Raw genomic sequence first — 25382 nt, forward strand, 5'->3', positions numbered from 1 at the left:
GGAAGTGATATCATCACGTAGGTACAAGGTTGCGTGCGCTTTGCACACCCTGGTGAAGTGTGCTGAGGCAACAACAAAGGTAAGCCCCAGGTCCCCAGCCTCCCGCCAGGATGGTAAGGGGACCTAGCAACCCTGTGAGGTAGGTTAGGCAGAGAGGGTGTGACTGGCCCAAGGTCACCCAGCCAGCTTCCATGGCAGAGGGGGGATTTGAACCTGGGCCACCCAGATCCTAGTCTGAAACTCTAACCACTAAACCACACCACACCAGCTTTTGCGGGGCAACTGCTGTTGAACATTAGTAAGCAGCCAGGCCCATGAAGCATGCAAGTCACTTGATGGTTGCTGCTGGGCCTTCCCTGACAAGTGCCCCCCTCAAAGGACATAACAGCCCCTCCTTTACTGACATAAGCCAAGGTAATACGGTTGTGGTTACCTAGCAACAGTCACTGAGGGCATTTGTTTCTTAAAGCTACAAGTGCTGCTTCTATTATGTTTTTTTTTTTAAAAAAACCCACAGTTCTCTTCATTAGAGCTTTTCGTGACCCTTTTTAAAAAACAAACGTTACATATCTAACCAGAACAGCTATTTTATTGTACCAGAGTATCAATATATCTAATTCTCAATGTGGCCAAATCTGTAGATATTTAAATCTGGAGCCATGAACTCACAAGACAGATCTTTACACAAACCTGAAAAACACGCCAGGTTTGTAGAAAAAAATCTGAAATCTTAAACATTGGGTTCTCAAAAGCTTATGCTACAATAAAGTTGGTTAGTCTTAAAGGTGCTACTGGACTCTGCTATTTTGCAACAACAGACTAACAGGGCTAACTCCTCTGGAAAAACTCAAAATAACTGACACACATAACATACATCTTGGCTTTCTTCCAGGCCAGACTTTAACACCAATTTTTTCCATGCCTTTTCTTTTGGTTTTCTACAGTTCTTTTAAACAAAAAAAGAAACTGCTAAACATGGAAGACTTCACCCATTTCATTATGCTGTGTAAGGATGGAAACCAACCCAGAAAGCAAAACAGTTTTATTCAGGGCTTTTTTTCTGGGAAAAGAGGTGGGCTGCCCTGGGGGGGGGGGAATGGTCACATGGCTGCTGGCCCCGCCCCCTGATCTCCAGACAGAGGGGAGTTGAGATTGCTGGAGCGGCGTGGAGGGCAGTCTCAACTCCACTCTGTCTGGAGATCAGGGGGCGGGGCCAGCAGCCATGTGACCATTTTCAAGAGGTTCCGGAACTCCATTCCCCCGCGTTCCTCCTTAAAAAAAAGCCCTGGTTTTATTCCTCAAAACCAAATGGGAGATGAGATTCAAAGTAACAGCACAAGCGATCCTCCTTGTATAAGAATTTAAAAACTGGCCGGGAGGTTCAAGAAGACCAGAAAGGCCATTTAGACAAATGTCCTGTTTCCACGATGCTTCTGAGAAGCCCCCATGCAGACCAGGAAAGCAACAGACAAGCTGTGCTGTATGCCACTCCCTACCTAGCAACTGGTATTTCTCTGCTTCTGAAAATGGAGTTATGTTTAATTATCATGGATACCTACTGAAGTCTTATCTTCCATGGATCTGTAGAACTTGTTTTAAAGTCATCCAAATCACCAGCCTACAGCACATTCTATTAATTTTGCACCGTAAGAAGAGCCATGTTCTTTTATCTGTCCTTAATTTACCCCCCCCTCCCAATTTTCCTGAGTGAACCCAAGTTCTAATACTGAATTAGACACAAAGTTCTTACTGCTAGTCCAGGAAACCAGAACTGTCATACAAGACGAGATTATGGAGGGGTAACCTCTCAATTTTCTGTGAGATTAGATAATGAAAAATAAAAATAATTGAATAGTAATTAAGTGAATAGTCAAACGGAATCTCTGTGTACAAAAGTATACTGGTGGGTATCAGGTACTTGTAACAAACCACTGCCTTGCTTGTAAAATTTTGAAAAGCTGGCCACTGGGGAAGATGTGGCAGAATGCAAGTCTCCAGTAACACAATGCTTATGTAAATGCTCTGGAACGCCTCTTAAAGGTGAACTAGTTAGAAGCTTTCTGTCTAAAACTTACTCAAATTATTAGAAAAGGCCAGCTGCCACAAAAAATTATCAAAAAAGGCTACTCCACATGCTTACCCAACCCCCCTTCATGTCATATTCTTCCCCTGGGGGGAAAAACTATCAATGCTTTATTATGCAAAACTCTGCCAATTTTGCCAGACAAAGAAATGATATGCCAACCATTGTGGCCACTCCTCTTCTTTCTGGAGACTACAGCCACCTGCCATTTTCCACAACGTTATTCACTCCAGATTAAAAGCAACATGAAGTAAACTGCTTTCTAGTAAGATTACCATAGGCCACAGTGAGAAAGCTCAGACGGAATCAACGAAGTATTCGCTTTGTTATCTTTGAACATCAGGACTAAACAGCTACAAGGATGCCACTGCATAGTTTAACATATAGACTGAGGGAATTATTTACAGCAAGGTGTAGTTGATGACTGCTAGGTTATGTGAGTTCAAGAAGGATTAGAAAAAATAATGGAGAATGGGCCTATAAATGGCCATGGAGCATCGAGGGAGAGGGATTTTTCTGCACTTCCACTCCATATATGACCCCCCCCCCACACACACACACACCTACAGGAAGTTCCACCTCTTGTCTTTTAAGTACTAGACAAATTCTATTCTGTTTGCTTGAGCTCCGTCAGTATAAAGGCTTTATTTTTACTTACTTTATTTTACCTCATTTATACCCCTCATTACATCATTCTCCTCTGCTCTATTTTCCCCCACACAACAACCCTGTGAAGTAGGGTGAGAGTGTGTGACTAGCCCAAGGTCACTCAGTGAGCTTCCATAGCAGAGCGAGGAATCAAACCTGCGTTGTTCAGATCCTAGTCCATCACTCTAGCCACTACACTACACTGGCTCTCTCCCCCTCCCCTTCTTCCTTTCCTATTGCTGCCCCTTCATAGCAATCTGGGTGTTGTGTGGCTACAGACCTGATCAGAAACTGCTCTTCAGATTTATATTGGTGTTTTATATTTTTAATGGCCTTTCAAGAAATATTTAAAAGCAAAACCACATCCAGCCTTGCCAGGAAAGAAGATGTGCATGTACCACAAACGCAGTCCTTCTTAAACTTTTTGATACCCCCCCTCCATTCATACAACAGTGGTGCCCCTTCCCAACCCACTAACAATCGTCTCTTGGCAAGGGAAGCATTCAGAACTCTCATGCACGAGTTCATGTATGAGCTTTGGTGCTGCAGTACTATAGTACTCTTGGCCCAGCCTGCACCATGATTCTCTCCACCCTGTAATTTTGCACATGCATCACCTCTATGCATCTGGCACCATTCCCCACAGTTTAATGCTGTAGTGTGCATTAGAGCAGAACTTTTCCACATATTTGCCTGAGGCATGCTTGCCAAAAAGGTACGTTGCTCAAGTACGGGAACAGATCACTTATTTTGTCAGGGTTAGGGTTATTCCATAATATTGTTTGAAAGCCAAAGCATACCATTTCTGCAGGTCTTCTCATTCTCAAGGAGCTTCACTCCCGTGGGACACGCACACCGATAAGATGGCTTGACGGGAGACATCAGGCACAAATGGGAGCAGCCCCCGTTACTGGCTCCACAGGGGTTTGTAGCTGTCAAACACAAATGCATGGGTTTGTAGCTGTCAAGCACAGGCCAATTGTCCTGGTAGCACTAAGTAGCATTACCTTGCAAGTTAAGAGGTGTAAGTATTGAAGTTGGAAGGATATGGACAGCTGAAGCAGTCACAAAAAGTAAAAAAGTGAGGGAGTTTATTTAAGGAATTTATGCGCCACCTCTCCAGAATCCTGCCTGAGCCAGCTACAGAAATTAGAAGACAGAAGAGAATTTATAAAGAAGAGGTGAGGTCCCACATAGCTTCCCTATAATCATTTTCAAAGTCAAAGCCAGTTTTGATTAATCTGATTAAATCACAAGATTAATCTGATTAAATCACAAAAGGTACAGGTCAATATTTTATAGAAAATATTGATTTTGCCAATTAACGCCTCAAATATTTGATCAGCGTGCCAAAAGAATACATCTGCAGCTTTAGGACCATTCTATTGGTTTCAGAACCCAGCACTTGCTAGTGATTAGCTCATTTTGCTTAGCCTGAATGTTTATGAATATTCCAATAGCAGAATGCAAGTTCTAGGGAGAGAAGATTGAGGGAAAGGATAGAGCAGAGAAGGTGCTGACATCTTTATCAGAATTAATTGCTCGCATGACTGTAGGTTATAATCATGCACATACATGATTGAGGGGATTGTGAAAGAAGATGGAATGAACATAAAGAAAGCTCTGCACTGCAAATGAGCATAAGTCTCTATTAATACAGTTACTTTTTCTTGTCATGTAGTTTTACAAAGCAAAGCAAAACAAAATAAAAGAATAGCTTCAACCAATTTGTTTCACACAGTGCTTTCCAAAAACAAAGAGCCAAAGCATACACAGAGGGTGAGGGGAAATGATACAGTGCTACTAACCAAGATAAACCACTTAATCTGGTGGTTTGTTCTAAACAGCTGAACTTTGATGTGCCATCTAAGTCAAACAACGTAACAGCAGCTTTCTTTTGCAAGCATAAACATTAGCTAGCAACCCTCCCTCAAAACAAAATTATTTATTGTGCGAAATGTTGGCAAACTGGCCTTTTATAAAAGAGAATCCACAAAATATATACTCTTTCTCCTCTGACTATATCAACAGAGTAAGTTTTCTAAAGAAAACAGAAGAAAAAACAAACAGTAGATCAATTCAGACTTCAGGCTAAACTTCAGGCTTCGCAAACTACCTACTCTGAGCCTCTCTGGACACAGAAGAATGTACACTTTTAGTAAGTAAATGCAAAATAAAAATATTTTTTTTAGAAACTAAATTATGAGTAGGCCAGCCACAGTTCAGAACTCTGTTGTTGGTTTTCTATCAGCAGTGCTCATTCCGCAGTCCCATCTCACCCAGAGCGCCTGGAGGGAAAGCAACGGCCAAAACCCTGTTTTGGAAATCCAGACAACACACCAATCCAGATGTATTTAGCTAAATCTTTAAGTCCAGTGACACCTTAAAGACTAACAATATTTCACTACGAGTTTTTTGAATCTCAGCTCACTCTGTGCAAGCAGCACACATCTGAAGAAGTGAGCCACAACTCATAAAAGCTTATACTGAAAGAAATGTAAAATGTATCTTTAAGGTGCCACTGGACTTGTGTTTTATTTTGCTATGACAGTCTAGCACGGCTACCACTTTTCAAAAAGCTAAAGCCACAGCTCATAACCCCCCTCTAAACTATGACTTCTGAATCCATTTTGCCAACTTACAGGCATATAGTAGACATAACAGCTAACCGTGACTTGCTGCAATGTGAACACACTGCAGAAATCCTTGGGTTTATGGCGGCTCTCTTCCATTCACCTCACATGTGTTGAGGCTTCCACTTCTGTGGCATATCATAGTTTGCTGCTGAAGCAAAACTATAAGGCACGGTTACACTTTCCCCATAAATCAGGGTTAAGTCATGATCTGGAATCCTGCGGCAAGGAAGAGTGGAAGTCTCTGAGGTTCAAAGGCAGAAGCTGTCTGGCCAATGGGAGGGAAGGAACAGGCCAGCCTTCTTTGGATAGAAGCAAGCCATGCATTGCCAGAGGCACATCACAGTTAAACTTCCTAATTTGACACTATGGCTGAACTGAGCCAGTGGTCTATATGTCCTTAGGCTCCTTCAGCCTAAGGAGCCTTACGTGGCTCTCCCTCTAGCAGACTCACCATTTGGTTGCCTCTGTTGGCTGAACACATGGATATCCATGGGAGAAAAGATGTTGGAATGTATTTCACGCAAGTTCTCCCCTGTATATTTGTTGCAGGCCAAGACGGAGCGAGTGGTCCAATCAGTCCAGTACAGCGTGTTCCCAAATAAGGTCAGAGCGAAAGGATGTGGGAGGGATCCTTTAATGACGGCTTGCCTGGAAAGGGAACGCAGGAGAAGAGTGAGAGTTCCATCCATACGCCCCATCGGCAGAGCCACAGGAAGATGCTCTGACTGGATGCTGGCAGGCTGTTTTTTCCTTCAGTGCTAAACTGCTAATGTTGCTTCAGATCCAATTTTTTAAAAATGAGGGGAACAGATTTCTTTTCAAGGTTAGTAAATTGGGGGATTTGTATTTGCAGTGTACCATTTACGTATCTGAGGAAACATTTCAAGATCTTAAGCACTTTCAGAAACACATTATTTCAATACATAGTATTTGAACCATGCGCAATGGGAGGAAGGGCTTCAGCCCCTACCGAAGTCTTTGTCCCTGGATGGAGCCTCTTGGCTGCCCCAAGCATCGCTCACCTCTGTAGGACTGGCTGCCGACCTCATCAGCATCATCCTTTCTGGATCTTTAAGAGAAGCAGCCTTAACTTTAAAACTTTTCAAAGTCAGACAAAATCATGCTACAAACACCATTTTATGACTGAACAGTGTGCATAATTATTTCAGTGCAAATACAGAAAGAAGGGGAGTGCGCAGCAACTCAGTGCCTGACAGTTGCTGAAATAACATTTTTTTCCTGCTCATGTTACTTTGGCCTCTAAGAACCCATCTCATTAGCAAAAATGCTTCCTGGGGGACTCTGTGAGAGCATTTCCCTTCAGCCAGTAATGTGTTAACTTATTAATTAGGACTGCTGCTGCAGGGTAAAATGAGAAGAAAATTAATTCAAGAACCTTCCTTAGCTGGCAAAGCAGCTTTGCATTTCAGTCACAGGAGAGCACGTTAGAATTCAGTCTCATTGAATTATTCTCACAAGATGTAACTGTTCACTCTGATAAGAAAGAAAAAACTTAAAAACAAAGAGGAAGCAGGCTCTCTCAGTACTTGGGCTATTTTTTCCTATGATTTCCTGGAGAAATAATGTTTCCCTAATCAATATTCTTTCCCCTCTCCAACAGGCTGACCAATTTAAAAGGCATCTGGCAATGGAATTATTTTAGACTGTCACTTCTTACATATCAGTCACAGTAAAATACAGAAGTATTTGGTAAGAACTGATTACTTAAAATTAGTTTTCGGGTTTCCCTATACCGATATGTTATTCAAATGATGTGTTGCAAGCTGCTTGGACAGATGGAGAGCAGGGACATGCATTTCTTTTTCTTCTTTCACTTCCTTAAGTTTTGGTTTTTTTATTATATGTGTGGTGATGAAGAGTACCCTCAAGTCATAGCTGACTTATAGTGACTCCGGGTGGGGTTTTCATGGCAAGAGACTAACAGAGGTGGTCAGCCACTGCCAGCCTCTGCAATTCTGATCTTTGTTAGATTCAATTACTAACCAAGGCCAACCCTGCTTAGCTTCTGAGATCTGATGAGATCAGGTTCACCTGGGCTATCCCAAGTCAGGACAGCCTTGATTGGGTGGCCACATTTTTTTTTAAAAGTCCAGAGTAGCGGGGGGGGGGGGGTCAGATTGAAGAGGCAGTGCTGGAGCAAGCATGCTTAATCTTTCCCCTTGTCACATGTGCTTTCCCAATAATCTCCGGTCAATCTTTGGACTGTGGGGGGAGAGCGTGCCAGTGCTATTCAGTGCTTGTCCCTCCCGGTCCCTCCTTTTGACCGCCATGCCCCATTCCGTCCTGCCCTGAGCCCTATACCACGGCTGAGTCTTTAGCTTCTTATATTCTTTGTTAATGGCCTAGGAAATCTGTTGATGACAAGTCTGACCCTGCTTAGTTTCTGAGATGTGACGAGATTAGGCTCACCTGGGCTATCCAGGTCAGGATACCATATGTGTAATTCACTTTAGCTGCCCAGGCCAATAATGAGCCTTCCCACTTTGGCTCTTTTCCCCTTGCCCACCACTGCTGTTGATTCCTGCACTTACTTTATCTGAGGGCTGCTGAAGTTGCTCTTGGGGCCAGTGGCTGCAGCAGGGGCCCAACAGGAAAGCAAGCCTCTTCCCTCCGCCCAACTCTCCACCTGCCTCAAGGGCACCACAACAGGGACTGTGTGCCACATGGTATATGTTGGCACTCCGCCTTCGAAACAGCATCTGAGAGTGGAACTACAAGTGACAAAAGGCACAGGTTGGACACTTGCCAGCTTCCCTCAAGTTTTGATGGGAAATGTAGGCGTCCTGGTCTCGCAGCTTCGCTCTCTGACTGCTGTCCAATGGACTTTTCAACCGTCACTTGTCCAACATTCCGCCAAGCTGCCTACATTTCCCATCAAAACTTGAGGGAAGCTGGCAAGTGTCCAACCTGTGTCAGGCGTCACTTGTGGTTCCGCTCTGAGATTCCCAAAGAGGCAGGCGGGAGAGTGATTCTCCTCCTCCCCACCTGTCCATTCCTGGGCATGCCTGCCCACGCGCCACACTGCAAACCTCATGGATCACCACCCCAGCCCACTGAACAGAAAGGGACAGAGGAGGGAGAAGAGGGCAAGAAGGCGGAAGAAGGGGGAGTGGTAAGGGGGGCGGAAAGGAGAAAATGGATGGACAGGCTTTCATAGGTTTCTCCTTTCATTTTCCCTAATGAAAGAATTAAACGGGCCTTTTTGGGCTTGGTTTTCTCATTAACTGGGAAGTGAATGCATACCGGGGCAATTTCAGTGGTGACCCCTTGTCTTGGGAACACCCACCCCCTTAAGGCTTGTCTGGCACCGACTTTACTGTCCTTTAGGCACCAGAACATTTTTCTTTACCCTGGCTTTTAACTGTAGGATTCTTCATCTTTTAAAACTGCTACTATGGCTTACTGAGGGTTTTTTGGTAGCAGTTTTATTTAATGACTTTGGTTTTTATGATATTGTACGACTTTTTACTTAGTGAGATATCTTGAGCAAGGCTCTGGAGAGGTGGCATATATATTTTCTAAATAAAATAAAATTTATAGAAGAGAAGCTGCACTGATAATCTTTTCATGAGCATCAGTTTCTAAATGGTAACTTGCTAAATGTGGTAGTATCCTTCCTATTCTCGTTTTTTACACTGGCTCCCATGCAAATCTACTTAGCCGCAGAGCAGACTATGGGATTCACGTTATGATCTATTGGTAGATTATGAATATTTTTTCCTTTCAGATGTTTGTATATTTGTCTCCGAGACATCTAGCCCAAAGATTCTCAAACATGGTGGTCTGAACTGCCAGTCAATGTGGCATATACATTAAAATAGAAGAGTTTCTTAATTAGACCTGAGATTACTAAGTGGGTCTTGAAGGAGACAAGAATTCTGTAAACATGTCCCTCTGAGAAATCCTGTCTTAGGCAAAATGATGCACTTGTAATTTATATCCAATTCAGTAACTGATGTAAAACATAATGAAGAAGCATTTTAGTCAAAACTAGTGTAAACGTTTCCTTATTCTTTTCTGAAATGGAAAAAAACTGAAATAACAAAGTTCTCTACAATATTTTCATTTAAGTATATCTTAACTAATGCATACAACCAAGTAACTTGGGCAAAGTTACTGATTGATAAGAAGATTGTCTTCCTCTCACTTTAGTTCTTTTTGTTTGTTTTTCCTTTGTTAAAAGAAAATCATTGACTAATTTTGTCTAGTACCAGTATAGTTAACTATGAGGTTAGCCTGAGGCACTTAACGGGATATTCTCACAGGTATTGGGCCTCTTAATGCAGCTGCTTAAAAAGTCTTGCAGGAAGAGAGGAATTCACGAGGAGCCTGGAGCAATTCAGTATTCAAAAATGCATAGAGGGTTACAGGAAATGGTGAGACAGCTGGGAACTACAGATAAGGCAACATTTGCTTGGCTGGAAAAAAGCACTTGCATTTAGATATTGGTGTTGCACTTGAGTACTGGACACTTGACCACTAAAATACCACCAGTAACATTCTGAGAACTTCAGTCCTAAACACACTGAGCTCATTCTTTCATAGGACTGCAACATCAAACCATGATTTATGTATATGGTTTGACATGGCTGATTCAAGGTATTCTGTCACTCCCAAGTAGGGTTGCCAGCTCAGGATTAGGAAACTCCCAGAGAGTTTGGGGGTGGAATCTAGGAAGGATGGAGGGGTTGGGGAAAGGAGGGACCTCAGTGGGGTATAATACCATACATCCTCCCTCCACAGCTGCCATTTTCTCTTGGACAACTGGTCAGTGTAGTCTGGAGAACCAGGAGAACCACCAAGAAGCTACCACAGGAACAAACCAGGTGGAAAGGAGGGTGTCCCCCTGCTGGTATACCCAAAAAATCTCAATCACAAGAATATAAATTATTTCATTCAGTGCAAGAAGAAAGCGCAAATGTGCTAAAGTGCTACTCATACAATCAATGTACTTCCAAAAAACATAATAATACATGTAATAAATGGATAATGGATAAATTACATGAGTTATGATGGCCAAGATACAGATTGTCAACATATTTCATAACATGCCAGCCACAGTCACAGCTGGTTAGAGAAATGCAAAGTATACAAAATAACTGTTGTTTCTTCTCTCCTACTGCAGAATAAGAGTATTCTCCAAGCTACTATGTCTCCCTGGATATGATGTAAGTTATAAGTCTTTTGTTGTTTTGCAATTAACATTTGATATTTCTTACGTTTTCCAGATCGCCCCAGGTCCAGGAGACGCTATAGTATGTCACCCCCGCCCCCAACAGGCTGCTAGCGGAAAGCCCGTTTTGCTGCGCTTCTTCAGAGGTTCTTCAAACTGCAGTCAACATGCAGTCACAGTGTACTTTCATGGATGTCACTCCTCAATAAGCCAAGTAATTTATCCATTATCCATCTATTACATGTATTAGTATGCGTTTAGGAAGTACATTGATTGTATGAGTAGCACTTCAGACATCTACACTTTCTTCTTGCACTGACTGAAATAATTTCTATTCCTATACTTGTAATTGAGATTTATTGAGTACCATTGCGGGGGGAGGGGGGGACACCATCCTTCCCCCCCAGTGTAGTCTGGAGATCAGTTGTAATTCTGGGAGATCTCCAGGCCTCACCTAGAGGTCAGTAACCCTCCTTTCAAGCAAGGAACAGCAATGCTGGCACATACGGCTTCCTTGAAAAGGCCACAAGGCATGCATGGCAGGGGTAGTTTCAAAACTGGAGACACCAGGAACTTCCCACCAGTAACCTGCCAACCTCTCCAAATGGCTATTACCTCATTCACCACAGGCTAGCTACAGTCCTGGAGCCTAGGATTATTTCTCTGACCAACCCACACAACATCACACTGGTGCTTGGATGGCCTGATCAGAGAATCAGGCCTGTATGGGAATGATCCATCTCAGGTCAAAATACTGTCGTCAGAATTTCCAAATTAAAATAAGATCTTTTTCCATGGTGTCTTCTCACATTTTAACTACAAGTAATTAAGTGCTGGGGTAAACAAGTCTAAGAAGCCCCCACTCTTTTCTATGGAGCTGGTTTCCAAGTGTGCTCAAAACAGCCAGGGTGGTATAGTGGTTGTTAAGGTGTTGGACTGGGATCCGGCAGACCCAGGCTTGAATTCCCGCAGTGCCATGAAAGTTTGGTGGGTGATCTTGGGCCACTCATACACTCTCTCAGCGTAACCTACCTCACAGAGTTTTGTGTGGATAAAATGGAAGACAAGAAAAAGATGTACATAACTTTGGATCCCCAGTGTGGATAAAGGCAGGGTATAAATGAAGTAAATAAAATAACAGGGACTTCTGCAGATACCGTCCCGCACATGGGCAAAATCAGCATCTTCCAGGACACATGCATTCTCTGTCGTGGCCCCATCTTAGGGAGTGGCTTACCTTCTATCTTATTTTTTTGCTCTTTTTTTTCTTTTTCTTTATCTTTTAGAAATATAATAATAATAACAACATTTGATTTATATACCACCCTTCAGGGCAACAATGCCCACTCAGAGTGGTTTACGAAGTATGTTATTATTATCCCCACAACAATCATCCTGTGAGGTGGGTGGGGCTGAAAGAACTCTGAGAAGCTGTGATTGACCCAAGGTCACCCAGTTGGCTTCAAGTGGAGGAGTGGGGAATTAAACCCGGTTCTGCAGATTAGAGTCCTGCTGCTCTTAACCACTACACCAAGCTGGTTCTTAACCACTACATCAAACTGGCTCTTCTTTTTCTTTTGTATGTTTTTATAACCAAGATGAATTTTTTTAATAAAACGTCATTATTAAAAAAATGAGGTTAAGAAAGCTCTCACTCTCTTGGCTTTCCGCAAACTACAGAAAACTGAATTATTCAGGAGGGCTTTTTATTCAGGCAATAGGGCTGTGCTGTAAAGAAATGGTTCAGAGAATTCTCAAGATGGCGGCTGAGCGAGGCTCGCATTTGTGGGCTCTCTGCTGATTCTGTCTGCTGGGCTATTTATAGCCAGGTGGATTGAAAACATTGACCCAAACTGGTCTCTTTATCTCTAAGAGACTCCCAAGCGAGCAATACTGGGCTGATCTGGGGAGTTTGGGGCTCTTTAATTTGAGTTGAAATCTCCCCGACCCAGGAGACACACGAACATCTTTGCAGAGGCAGAATCGTATGCGGCTGGAACGCCAAGGAAGCTGACCTGAGACTGTAAATATTTTTCTTATTGTGCAAGGACCTCTCTGCTTTTCGTTCTATTTTTCTCCTCAACCTTCTTTAAAAGGAAGCTTTGAACAGTGATTATTTTCGTTTTCCCTGTTTGGATTATTGCCATTACTTTAAAAAAATCATTTCCCTCTTTAAAGGAATTGTAAAGGAACTGTGAACTGCATTTTACTTCTGCTGTTTAGAACATCTGCTGAAAAAACTTTCTACCTTTCTATCAAAAGTAAGAAGAACTATTTTAATTCCATCTGGGAAACTAGCAGGCTCGGACGTTATCTGTTTTCTTCCTCCCTTTGACTTTAATATATGACTCTCTAATTTTCACTTTCCTTTTCTGAGAAGAAACCAAGACAGAACTGCTTTCTAAACCGTTTGGACTACTGGATTCCTGGACTAATTTGGGAATACAAAGTATCTATAAGGAATAACTTAAAGGATTCAAGATTATAGTAATAAGGATTATTTTCCAATCTGAACTACCAACTCATCCTGAATTTAACCACCAGATCATCTTGCTTTTAAATATATGTTAATGAACTAGAATAGTTGCTTTGTCTTTTTTTCCCATTACTGAATCAATCGCTGATTTTATTAGGAGGGGGGAGGAAAATGGCCGAACCCTGAATGTTTTGCAATCTTGTTGTCCATGTAGACTAAACTTTGATGTCACAAGTTGACTGAGAATGATAGCCTCACTACTCAATCACCATCAAGAAAGAACTGACTTATTTTATGTTATTCAGTTACTTAGCTATTCTAAGAGCAGACTTCTCATTGTATCAGGTGAAGAGGAATTAAAGTGAACAATATGGACATATTATCTCAAAAAATAATTTTTTCTCTCAAATAAAATGGAAATTTTGTTTAATGAAATAAAGCAACAGTATAAAACTGCATTAATTCACATCCAGCAACTGGATGGGGAGATTCAAGCACCAGCTTTGGAATATAAGAAATTACCAAAGCAATTAATCAATTTATCAATCCAACCACAACAAAGTGACCAGAGTGTGCAAGGATTTTTATAGGATCAAAAGAAGACTGCCAGAAGACAAAAGCATGTCTACCAACAAAAGCTGACTGGAGAAAGAAAATCTGGAAAATGGAATTCAGGAGGAGTAATCTGGGCTTTTGCAGAACATTTGAGAATTCGGATTTCATGGACTTAAAGAGTACATATTGTTGGTCAACACAAAACTATCTGAAGGCTCAAGAGGACTTCACAGAATCGGAAGGGGCCATACAGACCTTCTAGTCCAACCCCCTGCCCAATGCAGGATCAGCCTAAAGCATCCCTGACAAATATTCATCCAGCCTCTTCTTGAAAACTGCCAGGGAAGGGGAGCTCGCCACCTTCCTATGCAACTAATTCCACCTTTGAACTACTCTGACCGTGAAAAAGATTTTCCTAATATCCAGCTGGTACCTTTCTGCATGTAATTTAAGCCCGTTGTTTCCGGTCCTATCCTCTACTGACAACTGGAACAGCTCCTTGCCCTCCTCCAAATGACAGCCTTTCAGATATTTAAAGAGAGCAATCATGTTCCCCCTCAATCTCCTTTTCTCCAAACTAAAACATTGCTAAGGCCCTCAGCCTTTCCTCGTAGGGCTCAGTCTCCCAATGTCTGATCATCCTCGTCACTCTCTTCTGCACCCTCTCGATTTTGTCCACATTCTTTTGAAGTGAGGCCTCCAGAACTGCACACAGTACTCCAGGTGCAGCTTGACCAAGGCAGTATAGAGAGAGGCTATGACCTCCTGCGATTTTGACGCTATGGACCTTTTGATACAATCCAAGACTGAGTTTGCCTTTTTTGCTACCGCATCACACTGACTGCTCATATTTAGTTTACAGTCCACTCTTACTCCAAGATCTCTTTTGCATACACTACTACCCAGAAGTGTATTCCTCATCCTGTTTTTGTGCTTCACATTTTTGTGGCCCAGATGTAATACTGTGTACCTCCTGGACTTTGATCCAGGAGGCCTGTTTTGATTAGACCATTCAATGATTAAATGGCTCTGTGGAAGCTGACTAAACTCAGTAATCAAATTAAGGCACATATCTTAGAAGGAAATATGAAGAAAAGGAATATAAATGGAGATTGAGGGGGAGATTTATAATAGTTAAATATTAAGAGTAAAATAAGAGTAAAACGAACAAGTTAAGATACAAAATTTGCCAGGCTGAGTAAAATATTGAAAATAAAATGTTAATGGGTTCTCTTTTCTGATGATTATTATTAGGTATCCTATTCAGAAGTATTAGAACAGTGATGGAGAAGAAAACGTACCCTGAAGTTTACATGTTTTGATATCTCCAAGTATTATGATTTATACAATTAGATACTAATTGGTTTATTATTTTGCCTTGAATGATTATATGAGGGGGGTTTTGGAAGTTGATAATGGAATAACGAACACACATAGAGAATGAGGGGGAGATTCATTTTAAGGCCTGTATATTTTGTTATAGTATAATTAAAACTAAAATAGACTAACAGTTTATTTTAGTCAATAGTCTAATAGTTAAATAAAATAATCACATTAACAAGCTAAGATATTAAACTTTATTTAGAAGCATTACAGGGGTGATGGAGGGAAACTTACTTTGATGTTTATACATTTTGGTATCTTTAACCATTGTGATTTATTTAATTAGAAATTAATTGGTTCTCTTAACCTCGTTCCTTTACTATTGTTTTTCTGTATGTCCTTTTCTTCCACGTTTGGATGAAATTCTGTCATATATTAAAACAGTCAAACTAACATATTAAATAAACTAATAAATTAACTCAGCAAGTATTCTTTTTTCATAGGTTGAATATAATGCTGAATATAAAATGTTTAAGTAGAATTGCAAAAGTATGATATTCAGTTTTGTTATATATTGTGCTTCTATTTCCTATGTAACTTAAATTTATTGTCTATATTTTTTTCTATCGTAGCTTAATGTATTCTGTATAAGGTTCTATGCACTTCCAATTGTTATTGCTTTTTTTTTACTTCTAATTAAAAAATTTTTTAAAAAAGAATTGGTTCAGAGAGATGCTTTGGTAAAGGAACAGAGACTATACTACTGGGCACTGTCTGTGGATGAAAATACAATCCTACTGGGTAATTTGCATGTTAATAGGTCACATCAAATCACTAATGTTTTTGTTTCAGCAGTGTTTCATCTCCATATTCACGAATTTGAATTTTATTCTTATTTTCAAATTTCTGCTCTGCATACCATATTGTATTGTTTACTGACTGCATGGACTTACATTGTGTAATCCATCTTGGATCTCAGTTAGAAAGGCAGACATAAATAAATTTTAAAAAATAAAATAAAGTAAAATAAATTATCTGTATCAAAGACATGCACTGCCATCCAATGAGCCAAATCTCTTCCACAGACTTAAGAACAATAGCCCGCTGGTTTGTTTTAGAAAATTCAAGAAACAGAAATCCTGCAACTTGAGAGATTCAGCACCCATTTATGTAATATTCAAGGCTTGATCACAGATATGAGCTTCACTGTGAAATGGCTGGGAGCCTCCCACTAGACTGGAAATTATGATTGCCCTGTGAAGGAGCCTGCTTGTTTGGCAAAACATATTTCCAGCTTATTGGCCACTATTTGAAGAGAAGAAGGTTACAGAGAATATGAAAGCTGACCATACTTGGTCTGTGTAATTGACTGCACCATACGCCCATAAAAGTTGTGGTCTTTGAACTCATTCATGCATTATTGCAGATAACAACAACACACGATAATGTTGTAGAGCTCAAAAATGCAAAGACACTTTAGAAAAAGAAATCAGCTGTCAAACACGATCTGAACCAAACCACAGTTATGCAAATCTTGGTTATTTCATGACTGCAAGAGAAACCACCTTTTAGCCTTTAGTAATTTGTAGCATAACAAGCTATCATTTTGGGTCCTGCATGTGGTCAGTTTTGGTTTAGATCAGGCTTTGAAGAGTACCCATTACTTAAGTGGATTTCAGAGCTTTGCTCTCTGCAGAAAGAGGGCTCAAACTTCATGGTCCTGAATTCACAGTCAAGTTTACTAGGGAGAAAAATTCTTTGTTCTGTTAATCAACATTGTTAAAAACTGAAAAACATGGAATGTAACAATGTTTTTAAAATGGTGGCTGCTATTTTACCAAACTGGGCTTCACAGTCCACCTCTGCCAACAGCAGGCATTAGCCATCTGCTGAACATGGCGATTAATGCCACTGACAGCACAGATGCAAAAGCACCACACAAGCTCAAAATATACCTTGTTTTAAATTGTGGAAAATGTCAACAATCTGAGATTATATGGGATTGACTTGAGAGAAAATGGGCATTTCAAGCGAGAGAAATCTGATGTTGGAGCATTTTATGTGTGAGATCTAGGACATTGCTAATCTGGGCACATGAAAGCATCTACATTTCAGCAGCCCCACCCCCCACCCCGCCCCGCATACAGTTGGGACAGCAGGAGGGAAAAATAGTTTCAACCCCCCTTTCTGTTTGTGTGGACTTTTCAAATCAAGATAGGAGATTCATAAACTTTTCTTTCTATAAATATAAAATCATTACTACTGTATTGCAGTCAAGTCTCAAGTTGTAATGAATGCTCTGAAGAACTGCATTTTATGTAGATTAAAGTAGCTTTAATAAGAAACAAGACAAATTAAGAAGTTTCTCTTTGGGACCTTCACTAAATAGTTATTTGATCTCTCTCTTCAGGTAAAAACACGGGTTTTTCCCCACATGAATCTGAAACATAACGAATATAAACAGTCAAGGGCTTTGGAATCAGACACTCATCTAGCAGTAGTTCACCACGGTATTAAAAAAACAACAACAAAGGGTTTTTTGTCATGCCAACTGCAAAACTTACCGATGAGTTCCATCCAAGTTTGACCTGTGAATGAAATTCAGTTTAGCATCTGCCCAGTACAGCTTCTGTTCTTCATAATCCAAGGTCAGTCCATTTGGCCAATAAATGTCTGTGCTGATTATAACTGAGCGGCTCGAACCATCCATCCCAGCACGCTCTATCTTTGGCACTTCTCCCCAGTCTGTCCAGTACATGAACCTATGAGAGATGGGAAAATAAAACAGTTGGATCCATAAGCCTCCAATTTTTAACCAATCCTGTTCACTTTTGCAGAGCGTCAGGGCCCATGACTTGAGGAGGTCGTGGTCAAGCCACAGCGCAGACTGAACCACCAGCTGCCAGACCGTCCACAAAGATTCAGTGCAGGACAAAATTAAGTCTAAGGTACGTTCTTTGTTATGCATAGAGCCTGTCTCAACCTGAGAGACCTCCACAGTGGGCAGTGAGGCTATGAAATCCTGAGCCAACCCAGACAAGGTGCAGTCACCATGAAAACTGAAATCACCCAGAACCATCAATCTGGGTGTCTCCAGCATCAAGCCCAAAATGAGCTTTGCCAAGTCAAACAGGGTGCCCAGCAAGGCTCTAGATGGCTGGGAAATAAGCAGAACAAGCAGGAATCCACAAGGACTTGCAGGGGGCATCTGAATGGAAGACATCCCAGCACAACACAGGACATTGTTATTTTACATGAAAGCAGCGGCCAGACTTTTGTATGCGCAAAAGTGGAAAGTACAAGAAGTGCCAACTATCGAGGACTGGATTTATAAATTGCTGTACATGGCGCAAATGGACAAAATGACAAGGAAATTGAGAGACCTTGATCCAGGACAGTTTAATATGGATTGGGAGAAGCTGAAACAATATTTGGCGAAAAAATGGGAGGTGGGAGGAGAACTGTGGCAGTTTGAAAATTACTGAAATACAACAAAAGAAGAGGGAAGTGACTTTACCGGGGGGAGGAAAGTTAAAGGAGAAATTCTAAGCAATTACTTTATTTGACTATTATATATAGTATTAAGTAATAGAGGTGTTATTATAAGAATTATAAGGATAGAAATTAACTAGTTTTATTTCTGGCAGATAACTGTATAACTGAGAAATTACATAATCAAAATAGAATGAATATAAGAAAGGTGGAAAGAAATATATAGTAACATACAGAATATAAGTTAAATTGTTTGACTTATGTCGAAAGTATATTGTGTTTATAGCAGTACTTAGAAATATGCAGAGTATGGGTCAAATTGATTGATTATTACCGGCAGACAACTGTATAATGGAGAAATTATATAATCAAAATAGAATGAATATAAGACAGGTAGAAGGAAGTAAAGAGTAACATATAGAGTATAAGTTAAATTGATTGACTTATATTGAATGTATACTATGTTTATAGAAGTACTTAAAGTTATGTAGAATGAGGGACAAATAGTTTGTCCCATATTGATGAGACTAGAATGCGTAAGATAGAGTATAGAGTACAAAAATTAGATAAATGACTATTATTATTAAAGGATATAGGTCAGGAATGTAATATTTAGTTGATAAGTTAAGTGGGAAAGGGAACAGAGATAGCACTGTGTTATAATAGATAAGCTTAGAAGAGAGTGAAAGTATATGTTTAATAGAATAAACTAAGTTTGAAATGAGTAGGGGGAAAATGGATAAGGGGTTGGAAAACTGTTGGAAGTCAACAAAAGGAGGGGAAAGGGAGGGGGTTAGAACTGGAATATTTAAAGGAAATTGATTGTAATGAGCATAATATTGATTGATTTCTAATCCAATAAAAACAATTTTTTTTAAAAAAAGGACTTGCAGGGGGCATCTCATTTCCTCCCTCCCCTTTCCCCAAAGCCCCAATTTGCTGTTTTCTTCTCTCCTTCCTATCCAGTCACCAACTTACCTTTTATCTGCCACCTCCCCATCATCTATATTTATTTACTTCCCTCATCTCAGATGGGCTGGATGCCACTATCCTCATTTAGGGTGGGGCTCAGGTGGGACAGCTGGGTAATGTCTCCTTCACCTTACACAGGGTTAGGGGGCTGCACACTGTCTCCCCTGCCCCAGATTATGTGTTCCGCGTCCCCTACCTTGTGCAGTGATTGGCTAAGCACACTTCTGTCACAGAACAGATCTGAACCAGGCTTTTGTGGGGGGGGGGGGTAAGTAGCCTACCAGGAGGTCTTCTAGTGCTCTTAATAGCCAAACTGCCCCTGCCCAAGAGGCACGTTACACTGTGAATGTGTAAGTCACCCAAGGTCACCAGATGTGTTTCTACAGCAGAAAAAGGGTTCAAAATGTTCTCCCACGGGTTTTGAGTGTTGGACATACATCTGGTATTAAAAATCACGTTTATTCTTTTGCATAAAAATCACAACCCTCAAAAGCCAATATAAGAACATTTTAATATTCCAGGACATTCCATTGCTGACCTAAAAGTGGCTGTGCTCAAAGACGTTTCAAGGGCAGAGTACAGAGTTCAGAACAATGGAACACACACACATATCCCATCCTAGGGCTGAACAGAGTCACAGGATTCTTATCTCACTAGAGATGCTAATTTCTGCTTTAATCAAGCTGCACTGTACCTTTACATCCACCCGGCTCCCTTCTTTGCTTCACCCTACCTACCTATTAAATGGGATACAGGGGTATGCACCTGGCTTCGTGAACATTCGAAACCCTAAGTGGCAAGCCGCTTCGGATTTGGGTATCTAAATTGTTTCAGTATGCTCCGTGAAGATTCGGAGCATACCAAAGTGAGGGGGGAAGCTTCCAGGGGGAGGGGTGCTCCTTTGCCTGCCGCTTCGCAGCAACAGGGAAAGGAACATTTAAATGTCCTTTCCCCGTCGCTGCAAAGCGACGTGAAAAGGGCATTCCTCTCCCCCCCTTGGATCAGCTGATCTAAGGGGAGGGATGATTCTTTGCCCGCTGCTTTGTGGCAACAGGGAAAGAGCATTTCCCTCCCCCCTTCGATCAGCTGCTTGGTGTGGATTTCCCCACCAAGCTGCTGATCCCGGGGTTTTTTATATTTATTTATATTTCAATTTATATACCGCCCATCCTCAGGGGCTCTGGGCAGTGAACAGTTTAAAATCAATAAAAACAAAAAACAACAATACTAAAATCAATATACAAAACAATATACAAAACAATAATTAACCAAGTGCAATGGTGGGGAGAACCCCCCCACCCCAAAGGTGGGAGGCCGACATGGCACTGCCCCTTTCAACCACCGAACGCCTGGCAGAACAGCTCTGTCTTACAGGCCCGGCGGAACGATAATATGTCCCGATGGGCCCGGGTCTCCATTGACAGAGCGTTCCACCAGGCTGGGGCCAGGACTGAAAAGGCCCTGGCCCTGGTTGAAGCGAGGCAGGCTGGGGACCACCAGTAAACATTTATCCACTGATCGAAGCGGTCTCCGGGGAACATACAGGGAGAGGCGGTCCCGAAGATATGCCGGTCCCAACCTGCTCAGGGCTTTAAAGGTAAGAACCAATACCTTGAACCTGATTCGGAAATCAACCGGAAGCCAGTGCAGCTGGTGCAGGACAGGTATGATATGTGACTGGTAGGATATACCAGTCAGGGCCCGCGCCGCCGTATTCTGGACCAGTTGTAGTTTCCGGATCAGGGCCCAGGGGTAGCCCAACGTAGAGTGAGTTACAGTAATATAGCCTGGAAGTGACCGTTGCATGGATCACTGTAGCCAGGTCCTGGGGCGTCAGGTAGGGGGCAAGTTGCCTGATCTGACGAAGATGGAAAAATGCAGACTTGGCAACCGCCGTGACCTGGGCTTCCATCGATAGGGAGGCATCTAGGAGCACGCCCAGACTCTTCACCACTGGCAAAGTTGCCAGTCTCATCCAGGGCAGGGAGCTGGATCCCAACATCTGGCAGCCCCCGTCGCAGCTGCAGGACCTCCATCTTCACTGGGTTCAGTTTCAGCCTGCTCTGTTTCAACCATGCCGTCACAGCCTCCAGAGCTCTGGCCAGATTGTCTGGGGCCGTGTCTGGCCGGCCGTCCATCAACAGAAAAAGCTGAGTGTCATCCGCGTATTGATGACAGCCCAGCCCAAACCTCCACACCAACTGGGTGAGGGGGCACATGTAGATGTTAAATAATATCGGGGAGAGTATCGTCCCTTGCGGAACCCCGCACACCAAATGGTGACAGGGTGATAGATCTCCCCCGAGCGCCACCCTCTGCCCCCGACCCTGGAGAAAGGAGACCAGCCACTGTAAGGCTGTCCCCCTAATCCCCACGTTTACAATGCCCCTTCCTGTGCCGCTACACAGCAGTACGGAAAGGGGCACTGTAAGCTCCGGCCAGCTTCCATCAGCGGCTTAGCAAGCTGCTGATCCAAGGCGCAATGCTCCTTTCCCCGCCAAAGAGCTGATCCCGGGGTTTAAATGCCCCTTTCCCTGCTGCTTCGCAGCGGCATGGAAAGGGGCATTTTAATCCCTTGACCCAAAGTTTCCCAAAGCAATACGAATTGCTTCGGGAAGCTGTGATTCAGGGTTTCTGAACTGAATAAAAGCTCAGGGATCTCCACTCTTCCCTGTATCTGAAGGGAGCTTTGACTTTTGAAAGGTTATACCTTGTTGACCCTCAGGTGCCACAGGACTCAAATCCTGCTGTTCTATTGCAGACTAACATGGCTACATGCCTGAAACAACTGAGAACAGCCCTTCTATTCTATCTGCCAAGTCTCTACTTTTCAAAATAAAAACACAAACAGAAGAGAACAACACCAGCAGCACTGAAAGAGCCTGTTTTTCTTCTATATTCTGAACAATCCCACAGATGGGTGATTAACAAGTTCATGCACTTGTGCTGGCATCACCTTAGGAGAAAACAGAATGAAATACGCCCAGGCCAAATGCCACATCCTCTTGTATTCCAAACACTGAAGGCATAATGAACAATGAAAGGTGAAGCCTCTACTGCACTATTGCTCAACATCTCTCCTCCAGAAGAACACCCTTTAGGAAAGCAAGAAAATGCACAAATCTGAGGCAAAGGTTGCTTTGCCAATGGATAATGAGATACAATTTTGACAATCACTGGGCAGAATCATTGCTCCATGAGCCACTATAAATACCAGAACAGATCATGGTTCTTAAAGCTTTTGGTGCAATAAATGCAAAATAGAAGGGCTTGTTTAATAACTGAAGTGTAAAGAGCTTTCTGGCCTCCGTCCTGCCTATGTGGGAAGATGACAGGTAAAAATGCCATTGCTGCTATGGTGAAAAGCACAGTGTCAAATCCCTTACTTAGAAAGCTACGGCCCCGCTACTTTCTTTTACTGAAAATTTGTAAATGGTGGGGATGCAATTCACTTTCTCTTTTAGCAGACAGGACCAAACCAGAAAAGCAATTTTGAACAACAGAAATCTTATACCCATAACCTTAAAAAGAACCCAAGATAAACTCTGCCTGGGTGGAGGGTCTGTTCAGCCCTAAAAGCAGGGTTAGATTAAGTCCTTTAAGAACAATTTTACCAAACTGTGTAAAAACAGGTGTCAACATGAAAAACAAAAATAGCTACCTGGTGACCCTTCGATAAAGAAAAACCTAGTCTACAATGCCGGATATATAAACTACATTCCAAACAGGACCACAGCAATGAGAATGGGCACATGGAAGCATCCCCCCCCCCCCCAAATGTCTAATTTCCCACACTTCTGAAATCTCAGCTCTCAATTAAAAATTAAGTCTAGTCCTTTTTATTGCAGAGGTATAAGGGGAAATGTGCAAGCAGTTTCTGTGGGATTGCCTGGAAGATATGAGGGAAAGCTTCAAGATACTGGAACTAAATCAGTTAATTCCTTCCTGGCTAAATTTATTCTTCTCTGCTCTACCTTCTTCTCCCTCAATTGTTCCTGTTGCCTTTAGCAGGCGAACCCAGAGGGCCTCAGAGTAAGCAGGCTTTATGTGAGAATGGGAGGAAAAACCATTTTCTTTTGTAGCTAGTCGCCTGCATAAATGGTTCAAACTCAGGCCAGGATAATTCTGGGGTCCAGGAAAAGTCTTAATTGTTGTATTATTTTCCTTCAAGTCAAGGTGGCTGCTCTGGTTTTCCAAGCGTTGTTAAAAACAAACCATCGAATTGGAAATAGTATAGCGCAGTTTCAAAAATCAAACTGTCCTCTATCATTATCCACAATGAGAAATGAGAGCATTGGACAGGTAACCAGAAATCCTCGGCTGTGGGTGAACCTCCTCTATCTGCAGTAGGGAATTTGCTTCAGGGACAGGTTGAGCCACGAGTGGCCTGGCCAGGTGCCTGCTTAGGAGAGTCAGAGGAGGAGGCAGGCTAGGGAAAGGGGTGCACGTGCAATTGCATCCCTGGCCAATTACGTTGCTTCCAGCATGACCTGGAAGCAGCAGCATCACACCAGGGCCAATTCTTCAACACTCGTCCCAAAACAGCATTTTCACTGTTGGAGGGTCAAGTGTTAAAAGAATTAGCCCATCACAATCGCTTCTGGATTGTGCCAGAAGTGACATCTTTGTTTGGAGACACAATTGTGAGCGTGTACCGTAGGTTCTTGCCATCTCCCACCAGTTGCCCGAGGGGGGCTACCCTAGCCACGAGTGGCAAATGAATGCCCAAATTCATTTAGTCTTGTACCTGGTTTAAAGCATTAACTTCAAACCCTCTTGCAGCAACTTGCCTGTGTAAAGGAAAGCATGTTTCTGAGCATATACAGAATGCATTTTACTCACATATGAATAAACACAGTTCAGCTTCTGTCCTCATTTATCTCCACCCCTCAAAAATTAGGGGTAAAGGACTAAAGAGGCATTACGTTCAGACAGGTTTAAACTCCATCCAGAATCTTTCAGAGTAGAAAAAGAAATTCTTCACCACAGAAAGGCCAAAGGGTTGAAGGGTACAATAACCAGGCAGCCTTAGGCCACACCATCTCTCACTACAGAAAAACATGGTCTTTGGGAAGAGCTAAACAAATTTATATTTATTTGCTTCTTAGATGGCATGAACTAACATATATGTCCTAAGGTACCAAAGGGTATAGCAGTTTGCCACTCTTTTTTTCTTTCTCAAGTACTGGATATATTCAGAATTGTACATGTAGAAAACTGAGATGTTTATGCTTTAAAACTCTACAAATGATGCATTTTATGATTTTTAAAGCAGTAAAGTAAGTTCAGGCTTGATAAGAAAGTATTCTCACTTCAACTTTTCCCACCATTTCTGGGTTCCACCCGACCAGAAAAGCTTTTTTTTCTTCTGTATTCCAAATTTCTAGTAATCATAATATCTCTAAACCAGCCAACAGATGTAGTAAAAAGAAAAAAGAATAAAACCTATTCAGGCAAAAAATTCTTGTGCCACTCATGTACCAATACGTGTTTTTTACTCCCAATCTGAGTCGATGGTGGTCCTGGAGGCAGGGAGTGCCCTCAAGTCATAGCTGACTTATGGCCACCCCTGATGGAGTTCTCATAGCAAGAAACTAACAGAGGTGGTTTGCCAAGACTGCTTAGCTTCTGAGATCTGACGAGATCAGGCTCACCTGGGCTATCCAGGTCAGGGCCTGGTGGCCCTATAAGGGCAGAACGGCAGGGTAAAAAAAAATGTGTTAAGGTTAATTAATTGTTAATAATAAAATCCCATCTGTAAGAGAAAACTCCAGACTCAGAAAAGTATTTTCTTAGAATTATCAACTCTTCATTATCCAATTTTGCTACCCTGAAGACATTAAAATCTAAAAAGCTAAAGTCTTTTAAAGGGAGGCAGACTGGTGAATCACACAAAGAAACAAATGAGGTAGAAATGGCCGGCCTCACAAGCAGTGGTCTGGGAACAGGAGCTGAATCACAGAGAAATCTGTAGCTGGAAAAACACAGCAACGGTATATAAAT

The 25382-nt window shown here is 42.0% G+C and overlaps 1 protein-coding gene across 1 annotated transcript in view; it reads right to left on the minus strand.

Moving 5' to 3' along the window:
- Nucleotides 1–25382, minus strand: part of LRP6 (LDL receptor related protein 6) — a 146539-nt gene that overhangs the window by 77951 nt on the left and 43206 nt on the right. Inside the window, exons 3-5 of the mRNA XM_055000293.1 lie at nt 17480–17677; nt 5819–6015; nt 3532–3663 (exon numbers count right to left, since the gene is read on the minus strand). Coding sequence (XP_054856268.1) covers nt 3532–3663; nt 5819–6015; nt 17480–17677 — 527 coding nt within the window. The remainder of the gene's footprint in view (nt 1–3531; nt 3664–5818; nt 6016–17479; nt 17678–25382) is intronic.

The sequence above is a fragment of the Eublepharis macularius genome, chromosome 16 (assembly GCF_028583425.1).
Source record: "Eublepharis macularius isolate TG4126 chromosome 16, MPM_Emac_v1.0, whole genome shotgun sequence".
Lineage (NCBI taxonomy): Eukaryota > Metazoa > Chordata > Lepidosauria > Squamata > Eublepharidae > Eublepharis > Eublepharis macularius.